At 43.0% G+C, this 15,890-nt stretch overlaps 1 protein-coding gene across 1 annotated transcript in view; it reads left to right on the top strand.

The window, feature by feature from the left end:
- Window positions 1-10,659, top strand: part of LOC109900144 (phospholipid-transporting ATPase IB) — a 98,801-nt gene extending 88,142 nt beyond the window's left edge. Inside the window, exons 33-35 of the mRNA XM_031835023.1 lie at window positions 2,094-2,198; window positions 6,898-6,992; window positions 8,828-10,659. Of these exons, the coding sequence (XP_031690883.1) occupies window positions 2,094-2,198; window positions 6,898-6,992; window positions 8,828-8,922 (295 nt within the window). The 3' untranslated portion in view covers window positions 8,923-10,659. The remainder of the gene's footprint in view (window positions 1-2,093; window positions 2,199-6,897; window positions 6,993-8,827) is intronic.
- Window positions 10,660-15,890: the final 5,231 nt, after the last annotated feature.

The raw sequence follows: 15,890 nt of genomic DNA on the forward strand, positions 1-15,890 counted from the left end.
GAGAGGATCTGCAGAGAAGAATGTGAGAAACTCCCCAAATACAGATGTTGAGTTGAGTTAATTTTTATTTTTACAGGGACAATGCACATTAATCAACATTTCAGTAAAAGTGCCGGTTTTAGCCAACCGGCTAATTTTCAACCGCAGTCCCTGGGCAGGTTATTAAAAACAATTACAATATAGACAATAGCAACATAGAACAAGCAAGACATAGCAACATAGGACAAGCAAGACATAGCATACAGACAGAGCAACATAGGACAAGCAAGACATAGCATACAGACAGAGCAGCATAAAACAAAAAGCAGCAAGACAAAATTCATAAAAGCAACAAAGTGTTTCCACACCTCACAAGCTACAGACAACAGACAACATGGAGAGTGGCAACACACAGCTAGGGACCATGTTCACAAATCTGATTGACCTTTAGCCATGTCTTCAAGCATTTTGTGAAAGTGTGATATGTGGTGCAGTTATGTGTGTCTGATGGCAGTGTATTCCAGACATGGGAAGCTCTCACAGAGAATGCAGATTTACTAAAGGTGCTTTTCCTTAGGGGAACTATACAGTCACCTCTCATGGCAGATCTTGTGGTCTGGGTTTTCTGTTTAACAAAAATATTGAGTGGAGGGGGAGCCAGGCCATTGAGGATCTTGAATACAAGACATGCGTCGGTGTATTGCACAAGATTTTCCCAACTCAAGAGCTCATGCTTTCTAAGGATGTAACAATGATGATGGCTATTGGGCTTCCTATCAAGCACTTTGAGAGCCTGTTTGTAGACAGACTGAATAGGTTTTAATGTTGTACAGCAAGCTTGGGCCCAACTAGTCAAGCAGTATGTTAAGTGGGGGAGTATCATAGATTTGAAGTACAGTTTTGCTACCTCTGTAGTCAAACAATTTCGTATAAATCGGAAATTAGCTAGGTTGAATTTGGTTATTTGAATTACCTTCTTCACATGCTTTTTAAAAGAGAGGTTGGAATCAAGTATGATGCCAAGGTACTTAAAATCAGATACCACCTGGAGCTTCTCCCCTGACACATAGACATCTGGCTCAGTAGCATCTGTTGCCCTCTTTGTGAAGAACATGCAAACAGTTTTTTTCACATTGAGATGCAAACACGAGTCACTGAGCCACTTTGTAACCTGGACCATTACAGTAGTGAGTTCTTGTGCAGCTTGTTGTTTGCTCTTTGCATGCACATATATCACTGTATCATCTGCATACATTTGAACTTCAGACCCAGTACAGACAGAAGGCAGATCATTAATGTACAGGCTGAACAGGAGGGGCCCCAGTATTGACCCTTGGGGCACGCCCACATCATAGCTACGAGTGGGCGACAGCTCATTGCTCACTCTGACACACTGAGTTCTGCCTTCAAGGTATGATTTCATCCATCTCAAGGCATCAGGGGAAAAGTTGAACTTGGACAAATTTGTGATGTGCCAAGCTTGTAGAGTCATACACAAGAAGACTCGAGGCTGTAATTGCTGTCAAAGGTGCTTCGACAAAGTACTGAGTAAAGGGTCTGAATACTTATGTAAATGTTATATTTTTATACATTTGCAAAAATAATGGGTTATTGTGTGTAGATTGCTGAATTTTTTTTATTTTATCCATTTTAGAATAAGGCTGTAACGTAACAAAATGTGTGAAAAGTTAAGGGGTCTGAATGCACCGTATGTACCACCCAAAGCAATAGACAGACATTCTAAAACACACACATGCATATTATATAAACATGTTTTAAAAATTCACATTTCAATAAATACTACATGTATGTGGAAAACACAGTACCTCCAGGATTTTGCCATTTAGTGAACACAGATTATTTTTGCAAAATCAACCATTCCCCTCAAGGACTAGCGAAACTGACCAATCGTCTAATTATTAGTCACTTAACTGTCTGATCACCACACTACAAAAAGAGGACTTTTAACCAATCACCATCACTTTTACTGCATAAAATGGTTCAATCAGAATTGCTGCAGCAAAGTCGAGCCTTTTTGTCCGCAGATATCACCACGGAAACAGTGAAATCCTGGTGGCGCTAATAAGCAATAGAACCCTATGAATGTGTTGTAGGGGTCGTCGCACTGTGAAGAAGTCTCTTCTGGAAGAGGTCCAGGAGCTGGAGGCCAGGGCTGTTGACCCGGGGGCCGCTGTGCTCCGAGACGCCAGCGGACGCAGGTCAGACACACACACGCACTGCATCATGGGATCACCGTTGGGAGGCCACAGACAGGAGCGCTACAGAATTTACTGTGACATAGTTAATATCATCTTCATGCCGTATCAGAGATCATGATAACTCCTTGGACTGAGGGGAAACACCCTTCAAAGATTTTGTTACGAGTCTATAAGATTAATGTGCGTGTTTATTTTGATTTATGTCCTAGTGTTTATATGACTGTTTGTATGAGAGAAGACCAGTGCTGTAACCATGGCCCTCTAACCTCTTGGTAACCTCTTGGTAACCTGGTTGACCCATCCACAGGGCCAAAGCTGAGGTTCCCTAGCCGCACAGCTCGGGGCACAGACGCTCACATACATACACACACGCATACATACACACACGCATACATACACACACACACACACACATATACACACATACACACACACACACACACACACACACACACACACACACACACACACACACACACACACATACACTCACACACAGGTAGCACCTTGGCTTGGTTTGACCTGTCTCACTGTGTGACCTCTGACCTGTGTGTGGAGTGATCCCTTCTTCCCCTCGTCTCTCTCACTCACCCACCTCAGTAATGTTATGTTTTTCTTTTCTTTCTCCATCTTTTTTTTGTATCCCTCCATTTGATTCTCTCGAGTCAGGAAGTGGACAGGTTTCCACTGCTGTAAGGACTGGGTGTACTGTAGCTTCTGTGGTTGTGTGTTAGAGAGAGCCCTTTGTGTTAGTTTGTATTGTGTGTTTATAGTCATATCTGTCATAAGAGAAGGAGTAGAACAGCTCAGGGTGGAAAACGTTAGAACATTGGAGGTATTAGGTTGAGAAGTGGAGTGGGAGATGGAAGACTGAGGTTTGGCCATTTGAGGGACTGTTATGTAGGATATTGGCTGGGGATGGGGCTCTTTGGTGGGCTTTGGGCAGGAACAACAGTCCTCAATCATCCAGTGATACGGCTAGGCTAACAATCCCGTCCAGAGCAGAGAACTGGCTTTGCCAGAGCTGGTGCAGGGAGGTGCTCAGGGACAGGGAGGGGAGGCAGGGTGTTGTTTTTGGACGCACACAGCCTTCCCTAGCCCTGAGGTGAGGGCCTTGTCCTGGGCTTAACCTGCTCCCAAACATGGGTAGGAACCGGGAGGGGCCCCAGCAACGACCATGGATAACACTGAGGAGGAGTTTCAGAGAGGATCAGAGGAGAAACGCACACATCTGTATTTGTATTTCATAACGGGAGAGGGTTGGGATGAGGGTGGGGGTGGGAAAGGTAGAGGACCAAAGTTTCTCTGGGGAAGTATTTAGATGTGGCGCATCCTTGAACTGTTTGAAGTCTCAATGTCCTTCCAGACAGCGACAGTACAGGGGCTGACATGCAGCAGGATTCAGTCATAGTTTAAATATGTGCTATTTCTATGTTTATTTATTCATGTGTTCGTCTATCCATTCATTCTTCAATCATTCACCTTATTATTCATCTAGCAGACCTCATTTTCTTTGCCGAATGATACGGTTGCAAAACTTTATTTCAGGCTTTGCCAAACACGCCAGTTTTAGGTTCCCTGTGGTACCGTAAGGAACGGGTCCCAGCTGCTTGCTCAGAAGTGTGACCTTGGGGAGGCTGGCCCCGGTCCACACACTCTGTGGATCAAATCAGGGCCCGTGCCCAGTGCTTGGAAAACCCCCCTCATGTGATGATATAAGGCCTTATTGGCTGCCTGATCTAGAGAAGTAACCTACCATGTTCCACAGCGGAATCCGACAATCTGGGGAGCATCCTGTAAAGCATTCTATTAGGAGGAAACAATCTGTTCCATTTGGATACAGACTGTTATCAGAATGTTTTGCGTTGCCATTAGTGATGAGGAGGAGGAAGATGGGTAGGAGGAGGATTGAGAGAGAGGAAGGCTGGGGGAGTGTGTGTGTGTGTGTGTGTGAGAGTTTGCATGTGAGCGAGAATGCATGCGGTGTGTGTTAACAAGCGCAGGAATGGGGCTGGTTATTTTGGTCATTGGGGTAGAGGAGCGATGATAGTGTGTTGTCTGGAAAAATAGTGTCAGTCACATAATGAGATGTGATTGGATGAACTGAATGTCAATCTGCTCTTCAGTACCAGCCAAGACATATGCCTAGACCAGTGGGGGGAAAAAGTATGGCCCCCCTCTTCCCCTTTTTCTCCCCAATTTCGTGGTATCCAATTAGTAGTTACAGACTTGTCCCATCTCTGCATCTCCCGTACGGACTCAGGAGAGGTGAAGGTCGAGAGCCGTGCGTCCTCCAAAGCACGACCCAGCCAAGCCGCACTGCTTCTTGACACACTGCCCGCTTAACCCGTAAGCCAGCAGCACCAATGTGTCGGAGGAAACACCGTGTACCTGGCGACCGTGTCAGCGTGCATTGCGCCCGGCCCGCCACAGGAGTTGCTAGAGCGCGATGGGACAAGGACATCTCGACCTGCCAAACCCTCCCCTACCCGGACGATGCTGGGCCAATTGTGCGCCGTCTCGGGCCAGCTGTGACACAGCCTGGGATCGAACCCGGGTCTGTAGTGACGCCTTAGATGACTGCGCCAATCGGGAGGCCCCTGCAAATTGATTTTAACAAACAATTGGTCCCCCAAAAAATGTGGCCATCTGTTGAATTTCAAAATCCTAATATGGCCCTCGAGCCAAAAAGTTTGCCCACCCCTGGCCTAGACTCTACCCTATCAGGTATGACTCTGGTAGTCACGTCAAAATGTAGACTTATCTTGGGGTCAGGTCTAGGCAAGGGTGGATGCCAGACTGACTTCTTTAACCCCCAGCTACACTGGGGTAGTCAAACAGAATGACATAGAAGCTACACTGAGGTAGTCAAACAGAATGACATAGGAGCTACACTGGGGTAGTCAAACAGAATGACATAGGAGCTACACTGGGGTAGTCAAACAGAATGACATAGGAGCTACACTGGGGTAGTCAAACAGAATGACATAGGAGCTACACTGGGGTAGTCAAACAGAATGACATAGGAGCTACACTGGGGTAGTCAAACATAATGACAGGAGCTACACTGGGGTAGTCAAACAGGCTGACATAGAAGCTACACTGAGGTAGTCAAACAGAATGACATAGGAGCTCCACGGGGGTAGTCAAACAGAATGACATAGGAGCTACACTGGGGTAGTCAAACAGAATGACATAGGAGCTACACGGGGGTAGTCAAACAGGCTGACATAGGAGCTACACTGGGGTAGTCAAACAGAATGACATAGGCGCTACACTGGGGTAGTCAAACAGAATGACATAGGAGCTACACTGGGGTAGTCAAACAGAATGACATAGGAGCTACACTGGGGTAGTCAAACATAATGACATAGGAGCTACACTGGGGTAGTCAAACAGGCTGACATAGGAGCTATACTGGGGTAGTCAAACATAATGACATAGGAGCTACACTGGGGTAGTCAAACAGGCTGACATAGGAGCTACACTGGGGTAGTCAAACAGGCTGACATAGAAGCTACACTGAGGTAGTCAAACAGAATGACATAGGAGCTCCACGGGGGTAGTCAAACAGAATGACATAGGAGCTACACTGGGGTAGTCAAACAGAATGACATAGGCGCTACACTGGGGTAGTCAAACAGAATGACATAGGAGCTACACTGGGGTAGTCAAACAGAATGACATAGGAGCTACACTGGGGTAGTCAAACATAATGACATAGGAGCTACACTGGGGTAGTCAAACAGGCTGACATAGGAGCTATACTGGGGTAGTCAAACAGGCTGACATAGGAGCTATACTGGGGTAGTCAAACATAATGACATAGGAGCTACACTGGGGTAGTCAAACAGGCTGACATAGGAGCTACACTGGGGTAGTCAAACAGAATGACATAGGAGCTACACTGGGGTAGTCAAACAGAATGACATAGGAGCTACACTGGGGTAGTCAAACAGAATGACATAGGAGCTACACTGGGGTAGTCAAACAGAATGACATAGGAGCTACACTGGGGTAGTCAAACAGAATGACATAGGAGCTACACTGGGGTAGTCAAACAGAATGACATAGAAGCTACACTGAGGTAGTCAAACAGAATGACATAGGAGCTACACTGGGGTAGTCAAACAGAATGACATAGGAGCTACACTGGGGTAGTCAAACAGAATGACATAGGAGCTACACTGGGGTAGTCAAACAGAATGACATAGGAGCTACACTGGGGTAGTCAAACAGAATGACATAGGAGCTACACTGGGGTAGTCAAACAGAATGACATAGGAGCTACACTGGGGTATCAGGAACACAGTCGTTTTTTTTTCCTGCTACACTGGACAAGTAACCAGTAGCCAGCAGAGCAGAGCGCGTGCCATGTTATCCAGTGTTCTGGGACATGAGCGTTATGTTGAACATGGAACCAGAGCGGACCTGAGCTGCTTATGACCAGGTTTCATTTAATGAATATGAGCATCTCACACTGTACGTCTAGTGTAGCAAGTAAGTGAAATTCAGGAAGTTAAGGCTTCTAAAATTATTAGGTCACAATTAGTCTCCTGAGTAGAACTTCCACCTGTCCTGTTGGTCGTGTTAACCTGTCAGTAATAGAGTCTCCCGGGTGATTGGTGCTGTGACCTGTCACTGAGTGTCTGTGTGTTCTGTGATTGGTGGATTGACCTGTCTGTCTCCTGCCCTCCAGTCTGAACGAGCGTGCCCACCTGTTGACCCGGGTCTTTAGGAAAACACCGTCCAATGTGGGGTGCAAAAACTCTGTGCAGCAGAGCAACGTGTCCCGTGAGTATCCCTGGCCTTCCCCTGTCCCGGCCTCGGCTACTTGTATTCATTCCCTGTATACAGTTAATACACTTTTTTGTAGGTAATATAATATACTGTCTAGGTATTATAATATACTGTCTAGGTAATATACTGTCTAGGTAATATAATATACTGTCTAGGTAATATAATATACTGTCTAGGTAATATAATATACTGTCTAGGTAATATACTGTCTAGGTAATGTAATATACTGTCTAGGTAATATACTGTCTAGGTAATATAATGTCTAGGTAATATAATATACTGTCTAGGTATAACTCTAGGGAGTTTTTCCTAGCCACCGTGCTTCTACACCTGCATTGCTTGCTGTTTGGGGTTTTAGGCTGGGTTTCTGTACAGCACTTTGAGATATCAGCTGATGTACGAAGGGCTATATAAATAAATTTGATTTGATTTAGGTAATATAATGTCTAGTTAATATAATGTCTAGGTAATATACTGTCTAGTTAATATAATATACTGTCTAGGTAATATAATATACTGTCTAGTTAATATAATGTCTAGGTAATATACTGTCTAGGTAATATACTGTCTAGTTAATACAATGTCTAGGTAATATACTGTCTAGGTAATATAATATACTGTCTAGGTAATATAATATACTGTCTAGGTAATATAATATACTGTCTAGGTAATATAATATACTGTCTAGTTAATATAATGTCTAGGTAATATACTGTCTAGGTAATATACTGTCTAGGTAATATAATATACTGTCTAGTTAATATAATGTCTAGGTAATATACTGTCTAAGTAATATAATATACTGTCTAGGTAATATAATGTCTAGGACATATAATATACTGTCTAGGTAATATAATATACTGTCTAGGTAATATAATGTCTAGGTAATATAATATACTGTCTAGGTAATATGTCGTCTTTGCAATATAATATACTGTCTAGGTAATGTAATATAATATACTTTCTAGGACATATAATATACTGTCTAGGTAATATAATATACTGTCTAGGTAATATGTCGTCTTTGCAATATAATATACTGTCTAGGTAATGTAATATAATATACTTTCTAGGACATATAATATACTGTCTAGGTAATATAATATACTGTCTAGGTAATATAATATACTGTCTAGGTAATATAATATACTGTCTAGGTAATATAATATACTGTCTAGGTAATATAATATACTGACTAGGTAATATAATATACTGTCTAGGTAATATAATATACTGTCTAGGTAATATAATATACTGTCTAGGTAATATAATATACTGTCTAGGTAATATAATATACTGACTAGGTAATATAATATACTGTCTAGGTAATATAATATACTGTCTAGGTAATATAATATACTGTCTAGGTAATATAATATAATATGCTTTCTAGAACATATAATATTATAATATACTGTCTAGGTAATATAATATAATATGCTTTCTAGAACATATAATATACTGACTAGGTAATATAATATAATGTCTAGGTAATATAATATACTGTCTCGATAATGTAATATACTGTTTAGGAAATATAATATACTGTCTAGGTAATATAATATACTGTCTAGGTAATATAATATACTGTCTAGGTCATATAATATACTGACTAGGTAATATAATATACTGTCTAGGTCATATAATATACTGTCTCGATAATGTAATATACTGTTTAGGAAATATAATTTACTGTCTAGGTCATATAATATACTGTCTAGGTAGGTGACAATACAGGTGTGTACTTACTTTATCTCTCTCCATATCGCTCTCTCTCGCTCTCTCTCGCTTTCTCTCCATATCTCCCTCTCCCCTCTACATCTCTCTAGATGGCTATGCCTTCTCCCAGGAGGAACATGGGGTGGTGTCTCAGTCCCAGGTGTGTCGATCCTACAACACCACCCGCCAACGGCCCAGTGTCTAGCCCCACCGCCCAAGGCCCACCTGGCTACGGGGCTCTTGGCAACGGTTGCCCAGGCAACAGAGGAGACAGACTGATGCTAAGGGATCACCCCTGCTGTGGCCTTATTGGAACTTATACTGACTTTTACCTGGGACCTTGACCCCTGGAGGCCGTTGCTCGGCATGGAACACTGACTAAAGGGAAGGGACCAGACCCGTCTGTACTGTCCAAACTGGTCTACGCTCTTGCTGACTCACATACACACACACACACACACCAATAGAGCAGACACACAGGCACGAGTAATCACAACCACACAAACAGACATAATAAATCAACCACAGAGACTGTAATGTGTATCTAATTATAGCATGGACTGGGTTTAGTTTACACATCAGTGCGTCTTTGTCCGTGTGTATGTCTGCACTTGTCTGTGCTACTGTGTGTGTGTGTGTGTGTGTGTGTGGCTATACTCCCTCTCATCTTGCACTCCTGAGCCGGTGTTTAGCTCATCCGTCATCACCGTGACGATGGGGGAAGGAAGGAGGAGGAGGGGCACTTTGAAATAAAGACTGAACATATACTGGCCCAGGAGGAATTCCTATCTGAGAGCTGAAGAGAAGAGAGCCCCACTGCCAAAGATCACAGAGATGCCACTGAGGGGGAACCCCCACCCATACTGACCACTACTCTACAAGGACCCATACAGACCACTACTCTACAAGGACCCCCACCCATACTGACCACTACTCTACAAGGACCCCTACCCATACTGACCACTACTCTACAAGGACCCCTACCCATACTGACCACTTCTCTACAAGGACCCCTACCCATACTGACCACTTCTCTACAAGGACCCCCACCCATACTGACCACTACTCTACAAGGATCCCTACCCATATTGACCACTACTCTACAAGGACCCATACTGACCACTACTCTACAAGGACCCCCACCCATACTGACCACTACTCTACAAGGATCCCTACCCCTATTGACCACTACTCTACAAGGACCCATACTGACCACTACTCTACAAGGACCCCCACCCATACTGACCACTACTCTACAAGGACCCCCACCCATACTGACCACTACTCTACAAGGACCCCTACCCATACTGACCACTACTTTACAAGGACCCCCACCCATACTGACCACTACTTTACAAGGACCCCCACCCATACTGACCACTACTCTACAAGGACCCCCACCCATACTGACCACTACTCTACAAGGACCCCTACCCATACTGACCACTACTCTACAAGGACCCCCACCCATATTGACCACTACTCTACAAGGACCCCTACCCATACTGACCACTACTCTACAAGGACCCCCACCCATATTGACCACTACTCTACAAGGACCCCCACCCATACTGACCACTACTCTACAAGGACCCACACCCATACTGACCACTACTCTACAAGGACCCCTACCCATACTGACCACTACTTTACAAGGACCCCCACCCATACTGACCAGTACTCTACAAGGATCCCCACTTCCCTCTCTGGCTCAGCGACCTCATATCTCTCCCCCCTCTCATCTGCGGGACGTCTCCTCTACCTGCTTGGTTGAATGTGTTTTCTGTTGTATAGGGGCACTCCTGTGATTCCTGCGAATCCTGGCTGTCTCCCCCAGGAGGTCAGGTCAGCAGCAGCCTAATTTGTAGCGGTTTGTTGGGTTCTCAATTCATCCATGGACTTCTTTTGTTGTTGAATAAATGGACTTGTCCTTTTCTTTTAATATCTGTGTTTCTGCTCCTTTATAGATAGGTATATTATTATATTTTCTATCTCATACTGGACTATAGACTATATTAGCTGGAGGAAAAAGGGATACTCCATGATGTGAACTAGTAACAGGTGCTACATATACTTCACAAATGTTAGGGTTGTGGACAATTCCATTTAGACTTCATCAATAAGCACTATATTGGAGTCCACATAGTTAACATTCCAATAAATATTCTGCAGAATGTAGTTGGTTTCAACCCTATGTGTTGTGGTCTGTGTGAATGTGGTGTGTTTGTAAACTCTGTTAAGGACACTTCAGGGAAGGAATGCAAGGGTCGGGGAATTTTACTACATTTCAGATGGAATCATTAAATATAATCAATCCGTGATTTAAATGATTCTTGACTTTTACTTACTAAACCTGAACTTTTGTTCTGCAGGATAGAGTAGGCAGTTTAGGTTTCTTGATCAATGAAAACATTATGACATGAGGGTAGGGTAAATAAAGTCCCAAGGTGATTGAAGGCTAAGAGCATGTTGAAGGAGAACGAGATGAACACTCAGAATAGTAAACCTACAGCCGGTTTCACAGAGAGAGATGGAATGTGAACGAATATACATTATGAATGTAAGCTGTGAATGCTGTGCAAGCCAGTCACGTCCTGTTAGAACCACCATTAAACTCCTGCCCCTGATCAGTGGGAATAAGCATGGGGATGCCACACCCATCTTCTTGGATGTCTCCCAGCCTGCAGCCTGGCTCCAGCTTCAGCCTGCAGCCTGGCTCCAGCTTCAGCCTGCAGCCTGGCTTCAGATCCAATATGGAGAATCCATTTCTCCTCCCCAGCATGAGTAATAGATCCATTTCACCTTCCTAAAATGACTCGCCCTCTGCCTTCTACTTTCTCTCCCCACTCAACTCCACTTCCCCCTCTAGTCCCCAAGTTTCCATAGAGATTTGCCAAGAATACACCTCCCGAGCACAGAGGAAATAGTTGGGGTTTAGGGACTGTAATTGTTGTGGTTTGTTAATATCACAGCGTTATGTGGCTGGTGATGGATGTGACCGGTATTTGTGTTGTCTACACTGGGTGGTACGGCTGTCTCTGTCTGTAATTAGTGTGTTTATAGGCATTAAGGTATGGTAACTAAGTATGATTTGTATGTTGTCTGTACAAACGGGAGAGTGTGAGAGACCAAGAGTGTGAGGCAACGAGTGTGTAAAAGTGTGAGTGGTATATCTAGTGTGTATGTTGGCTACTCACTCCCCGAGACTGTTTTGTGGTTCGGCTCCTGCTGGCTGTCAGTTTTTACACTTGGGAATGTTGTTTCTGTAGTTCTAGTTCTCGCCTCGTCTCTAAGCGTGTTAAAATCTCACAGCTCCTTCCAGGACCGAGTCAGCCATGGTGCTAGTCTGATGGCTACAGACATTGCCTCTCTCACCTAACCATGGAACATGTGTTGTGTGGACTGGTGGTGGTGGGTAAATGGATGGTTTAAGAACAGACATGGCCCAAACGACTGTGAGGTTAGCACTATATTTCCTTCCTTAAGCCAGGCAAAACCTCAGCAATGTGTGTTTTCCTTATTCTAGAAACGTGTTAAATGGTAGCAGTTGAACTTCAGGCAGAATGGACATATGACTCCATGAGAGTTTAGACTCTGTTTCATATTTATTTATTATAATTCTTATGAAAAATGGCACACGGAGCAGGTACACATTCAACCTCAGGATACACGTCCGCGCACACACACACACAGCTGATCATACAGACATTGTGCTTGAAATCCACGACACACGCAGTTAGATTAGTCTGCTTTGGGACATTTATGCACTTCTGCAATTTGATGAACTGGCACTTAGGGCTGAGTTGTGTGTACAGAACCAGTTCTGAAACAAGAGGGGTTCCAGAGTCCAAAAGGCCCCTTTAAGACCAGACACCCAATGTGACTGGCAGTTGTGACTTTGTAGGTATTTTTCTATCCCTGCTGAGGTGAAAAGAATGGACTCAAAATGTTGGAAATACCCTGAAACCTTCCAACAAAACTCCAGTCTACCTTCAGTTTGCACAGAGGGACATACACACACACGTCTTTCACAGGAGGGAGGCTTAGTGAAGGGGAACAGTTTGACTGCATTATTAACTCTGCAGTCTTCAGAAGGCTGCCGATCACAGCTACACAGGGAGAAAGCACGGCACTCCTGTTCAGTCTCACACCTCCTTTCACCTTTCGGGCACATTTATTTCCAAATCCTTGTGTGAGTGTTTGTGTATTTTCTTGTGTGTGTATTTCTGCTCAGGGCAGGGGTGTGTGTGTGTGTGTGTGTGTGTGTGTGGTGGGGGGGGGGGGGGGTCGTCACAGTCTGTGTCCTGTGTTCACTTCATTGGACTTTAACCGGTCTGCAGGGAGAGAGGGACTGCTTTTCACATCCCACCACCTGCATTTCCCATTACACAGCACACATCCTCACACACATACACTCACAGTACCTCTGTTAACATAGAGCCATTCAGCACCACATATTGCTCACGCACACACAGCACATACTGTACATATAAAGAGTTTCATTCCAAAACGCTAACCATTTTCAAAAATGTTAGTAAATTAGCTTTTATTGTTCAAAGAAATGATGAACGAGAGTGCTGTGTTTTTCACTATCTAACCATGGCATGGGCTTGTTCAATGACAGATGTATTTGTTTGAAATCTATTACTTAATAGTTTCATTTCAGAGAGACAAATAATCATGTTTTTTTTGTTGCAAAATGCTATATATCCACCTCACTCTGAGAGAACTAAGTAGTTAGTTTTTACATAGTCACATATTACAAAAAAACTGTAGAAATTATACACTTGTGACATCAATATAAAAAAATACAAAATAAATCAATACGGTAATATGACATCTGTATGTAAAACTTTTACATTTTAATCATTTAGCTGATGCTCTTATCCAGAGCAACTTACATTTAGTGCATTCATCTTAAGATAGCTAGGTGAGACAACCACATTAGTCAAATAAACAGTACACCAACATTCCATTCCAGCAAAACAATGGATACATAGCATTTTGAAGAAGAAAAAAACACATTTTCATATGCATCTAAAATCTATTAATAAAAAATCTGAAAACAGTAATATTTTACACACACATGAAGGTACCCATAAGCAATCATTTCAGATTTTTTTTTTTAAACACATGAAAAATTGGTTGGTATAGCGTTTTGGAAATAAACTCTTCATATATTCACAATTCACATACAGTACACACACTGGACACAGCACCTCACAACCTGTACTGTACATACACACATTCACTCATTTACACATACAACAGATACTACATGGACAAACTTCAAGATGTTAAACACACGAACATACAGTGCCTTGCAAAAGTATTCACCCCCTTGGTGTTTCTCCTATTTTGTTGCATAACCTGTAATTTGAATGTATTTTATTTGGATTTCATGTAATGGACAAACACACAATAGTCTAAATTAGTGAAGTGAAATGAAAAATATAACTTGTTTCAAAAAATTATACAAAATAAAAAACGAGAAAGTGGTGTGTCACCCTCTTTGCTATGAAGCCCCTAAATAAGATCTGGTGCAACCAACTACCTTCAGAAGTCACATAATTAGTTCAAGTCCACCTGTGTGCAATCTAAGTGTCACATGATCTGTCACATGATCTCATATATTTTATATATATATATATATATATATATATATATATATACACACACACACACACACACACACACACACACACACACCTGTTCTGAAAGGCCCCAGAGTCTGCAACACCACTAAGCAAGGGGCACCACCAAGCAAGCGGTACCATGAAGACCAAGGAGTTCTCCAAACAGGTCAGGGACAAAGTTGTGGAGAAGTAAACTTTGAACAACAACCACAACAACCACCCGAGCCACTGCCTGTCCACCCGAGCCACTGCCTGTTCACCCCGCTATCATCCAGAAGGCGAGGTCAGTACAGGTGCATCAAAGCAGGGACCGAGAGACTGAAAAACAGCTTCTATCTCAAGGCCATCAGACTGTTAAACAGCCACCACTAACATTGAGTGTCTGCTGCCAACACACTGACTCAACTCCTGCCACTTTAATAATGGGAATTGATGGAAATTGATGTAAAATATATCACTAGCCACTTTAAACAATGCTACTTAATATAATGTTTACATACCCTACATTACTCATCTCATATGTATATACTGTACTCTATATCATCTACTGCATCTTTATGTAATACATGTATCACTAGCCACTTTAAACTATGCCACTTTGTTTACATACCCTACATTACTCATCTCATATGTATATACTGTACTCGATACCATCTACTGCATCTTGCCTATGCCGTTCTGTACCATCACTCATTCATATATCTTTATGTACATATTCTTTATCCCTTTACACTTGTGTATAAGGTAGTAGTTGTGGAATTGTTAGGTTAGATTACTCGTTGGTTATTACTACATTGTCAGAACTAGAAGCACAAGCATTTCGCTACACTCGCATTAAGATCTGCTAACCATGTGTATGTGACAAATACATTTTATTTGATTTGACATCCCACGGAGCACCATTAAATCCATTATTAAAAAATGGAAAGAATATAGCACCACAACAAACCTGCCAAGAGAGGGCCGCCCACCAAAACTCACGGACCAGGCAACCAGAAAGGCGACAAAGAGATCTAAGATAACCCTGAAGGAGCTGCAAAGCTCCACAGTGGAGATTGGAGTATCTGTCCATAGGACTACTTTAAGCCTTACACTCCACAGAGCTGGGCTTTACAGAAGAGTGACCAGAAAAAAAGCCATTGCTTAAAGACAAAAATAAGCAAACACGTTTGGTGTTCGCCAAAAGGCATATGGGAGACTCCCCAAACATATGGAAGAAGGTACTCTGGTCAGATGAGACTAAAATTGAGCTTTCAGGCCATCAAGGAAAACGCTATGCCTGGTGCAAACCCAACACTTCTCATCACCCCGAGAACGCCATCCCCACAGTGAAGCATGGTGGTGGCAGCATCATGCAGTGGGGATGTTTGTCATCTGCAGGGACTGGGAAACTGGTCAGAATTGAAGGAATGATGGATGGTGCTAAATACAGGGAAATTCTTGAGGGAAACCTGTTTCAGTTTTCCAGAGATTTGAGACTGGGACGGAGGTTCACCTTCCATCAGGACAATGACCCTGAGCATACTGCTAAAGCAAC

The sequence above is a fragment of the Oncorhynchus kisutch genome, linkage group LG11, assembly GCF_002021735.2.
Source record: "Oncorhynchus kisutch isolate 150728-3 linkage group LG11, Okis_V2, whole genome shotgun sequence".
NCBI classification, from domain to species: Eukaryota; Metazoa; Chordata; class Actinopteri; order Salmoniformes; family Salmonidae; genus Oncorhynchus; species Oncorhynchus kisutch.